Genomic DNA, 3,059 nt, shown 5'->3' on the forward strand with positions numbered 1-3,059 from the left:
CAAAAATTTTTTTACATCACTGAGCCACTATTGTTTGTCCTTTTACAGGTATGATTGCATTGACGAGGACGCTGGTGCTGTACCCACAGGTCATGGCTGACCACCCCTTCTTCTTCGTCATCAGAAACAGAAAAACAGGTACATGCCATCTTCAAAAAACTAATTTTTGCCTGTGTAATAAAAGCTGTATTTATTTGATTCAAAACAGTAATATTGTTAAATATTATTACAATCTAAAATATGTGTTTTCTATTTGAATATATGTTCAAATGTATTTTATTCCTGTGAAGCAAATCTTATTCCAGTCTTCAGTGTCATGATCCTTCAGACATCATTATAATATACTGTATTAACAAGCTGAATGTATCAGTTTTGATGTTAAATCATTGTTTTTATCTTATTTTCTCATAGGATCTATCCTCTTCATGGGCAGAGTTATGAACCCTGAAGTCATCGAGCCCTTCGACAACAATTTTGACATGTAAACGCCCAGCAATCGCAATGTGAGACTCACCCAAGTTAATGCTTATTTTCAACACCGTCATGGAAAGCTCATTACATTGCCATGGTTTTCTAAACACACGAGAAAATATTATATAAACAGGATATTTATATGATAAAAGTGATTGTGTTTTGATACTCGTAAGCTTTAACCGCACCGGGAAGTACAGAGCTGTAAATATTTGAATTCTCTGCGACCATTCACGTTCAATCACGTCTTATTCCACACCAGCATCATTGGTTCCCGTGTTACTTCTCTTGTATATTTGCTATTGTGTTCTGTAGAAAAACGTTGATATTTATTGCAAGGATGTGAGCACTTCTCTATACAGTATGTAGACTCACTTAATGTCTTTTCATTTCTTTCCCCTATTTTTTTGGTTTTGTACATGGCTGAAGTACTGCTGACATACTAATATGCCTTATTATATAAATATGAGTTTTTGATTTAATGAAAGGTTGCGAATGTACAGGTAGTGGAGCGCTGTTGCCATGGAGACTCAGGCGAACCGGAGGGAGAGTGCATTTGGTATAAGTGATGAAAAAATACCAGCTGTATTCTCTATTTCAGAAATAAAGATGAATGTCTTCAACTTTACGTCTTGTGCTCAATTTTTAGAGTTGATGCAAAATATAGATACAGAAAAGGCCTTATTGCTATTAGTGTTCACACACTGCCAGCACACGGTTTTGATGGCTTCTATTGAAAACTATAACTGTGCACCTCAAAAAAGAAGAATAATTGTGATCCTGGACCACAAAAGCAGTCTTAAGTAGCATGGGTATATTTGTAGTAGTAGCCAAAAATACACTGTATGAGTCAAAATGATAGATTTTTCTTTTATGTTAAGTAAAGATCATGTTCCATGAAGATATTTTGTCACTTGTCTACCACAAATATCTCAATTTTATTTTTGATTAGTGATATGCATTACTAAGATCTTTATTTGAACAACTTTAAAGGCAATTTTCTCTATATTTTGATTTATTTGCACCTTAAGATTCCAGATTTTCAAATAGTTATATCCCTTTGACTGGTTTTGTGGTCCAGGGTCTCAATTTATTAATTTACTTACAATAAATGCACTTTATCATAACATTTTTTGTTAAATTATTGTCATAGGATGTTAATGTAAAGGGAGAATGCATTTTGAATCAGATTGGTAACCTTCAAAAATGCTCTATTTTGCATGATAAATGTCAGTGAGATTATATTTGTCCTTTGCCAAAGCATGAGAAGATGCTCAAAGCAGTGTTTAGTGCGATAAGACCAACTGTTTCATTTCTACTGAAGCTAGTTAATGTTTTAACAAAACGTGAGATGCTTGCCGAGAAATACTTACATAATAACATGATGAAGACCATCCGTTCTTCGGTCCACTGTCGGATATGCATGTGATTGATGACCACTGCCAACCAGTTAATTAAAGCTGGAGCTCTGTGCGGTTCAACTCTGAAACACAACATTGATCTTAACCTGTGGAGTCTCCTAAAGGAATACAGTAAGCTTAGGTAAATCAATAAATTAGCTAACAAACAGGTTTGTTTATTAGTCTTTAGTGAATGATATGCTCCCTAAGTAGGGAATGTTATAGCATTATGGACTAAAATATTACTATAGAGGGCTTTTACAACAAAACTTGCATATTTTGCTGATTATTTTAGCTGAAATTGATCCATTATTTTCATGTTTTGGGCTGTACAAATCGTTTATACCAGGAAAACATCTGGAGTACTATAGACTGCCAAAATGTATAACAAATCAAGGAGAGGAGTGCAAAACACTGTCTGAGGAACAAAAAGTGTTTTTGGTTGGCCAAACTGAACCAGGATTTCCAGGGCAAAAATCTTAACATTTGTGTTTGTTATCATTTCTGGGTAGGTGAAATATTAGGCTAATATCTCAATTCATACCACCTATTAACATTAGTTTGTCAAAATATTGTGCTACTAGGTCCTTCTCTATATGATTTAGCAGCTTACACACATTTTGTGTGTGTGTGTGTGTGTGTGTGTGTGTGTGTGTGTGTGTGTGTGTGTGTGTGTGTGTGTGTGTGTGATTTATACATCATAAATTAGCAGAACAACATATTTAGTAGTACATTAACCATGCAATTCATGCTGTTGTTTGTTTACATCTATCGCCAATCGCATCCGGGTAAAACCCTGCTAGCGTGAAATTGTTTTAATACAAAAACAAATACATTTGTGTTTGTTCTTATAATTTCAGGTCAGGTTGGTGAAATATTGGGCTAATATCTCAATTTGTACCACCTATTAACATTAGTTTGTCAAAATATCGCCCTTTCCTGCTTACTAGGTCCTTCTCTATGATTTAGCAGCTTAGGTTTTTTTTTGTTTTTTGTTTTTTGTGGTTTAGACCACAGATATATATACGTGGTGTGTGTATATATATATATATATATATATATATATATATATATATATATATATATATATATATATATATATATAGTAATACATTTACCTTACTATCCATGCTGTTGTTTACATCGAAGTATGGCCAATCGCATCCGGGTAACTGACCGAATCGTGAG

General features: G+C 34.0%; 1 protein-coding gene across 1 annotated transcript in view; it reads left to right on the forward strand.

Moving 5' to 3' along the window:
* serpini1 (serpin peptidase inhibitor, clade I (neuroserpin), member 1) overlaps positions 1-1,094 on the forward strand; it is a 22,761-nt gene extending 21,667 nt beyond the window's left edge. The window contains exons 7-8 of the mRNA XM_073850225.1: positions 49-138; positions 412-1,094. Of these exons, the coding sequence (XP_073706326.1) occupies positions 49-138; positions 412-485 (164 nt within the window). The 3' untranslated portion in view covers positions 486-1,094. The remainder of the gene's footprint in view (positions 1-48; positions 139-411) is intronic.
* Positions 1,095-3,059: the final 1,965 nt, after the last annotated feature.

The sequence above is a fragment of the Garra rufa genome, chromosome 11 (assembly GCF_049309525.1).
Source record: "Garra rufa chromosome 11, GarRuf1.0, whole genome shotgun sequence".
NCBI classification, from domain to species: domain Eukaryota; kingdom Metazoa; phylum Chordata; class Actinopteri; order Cypriniformes; family Cyprinidae; genus Garra; species Garra rufa.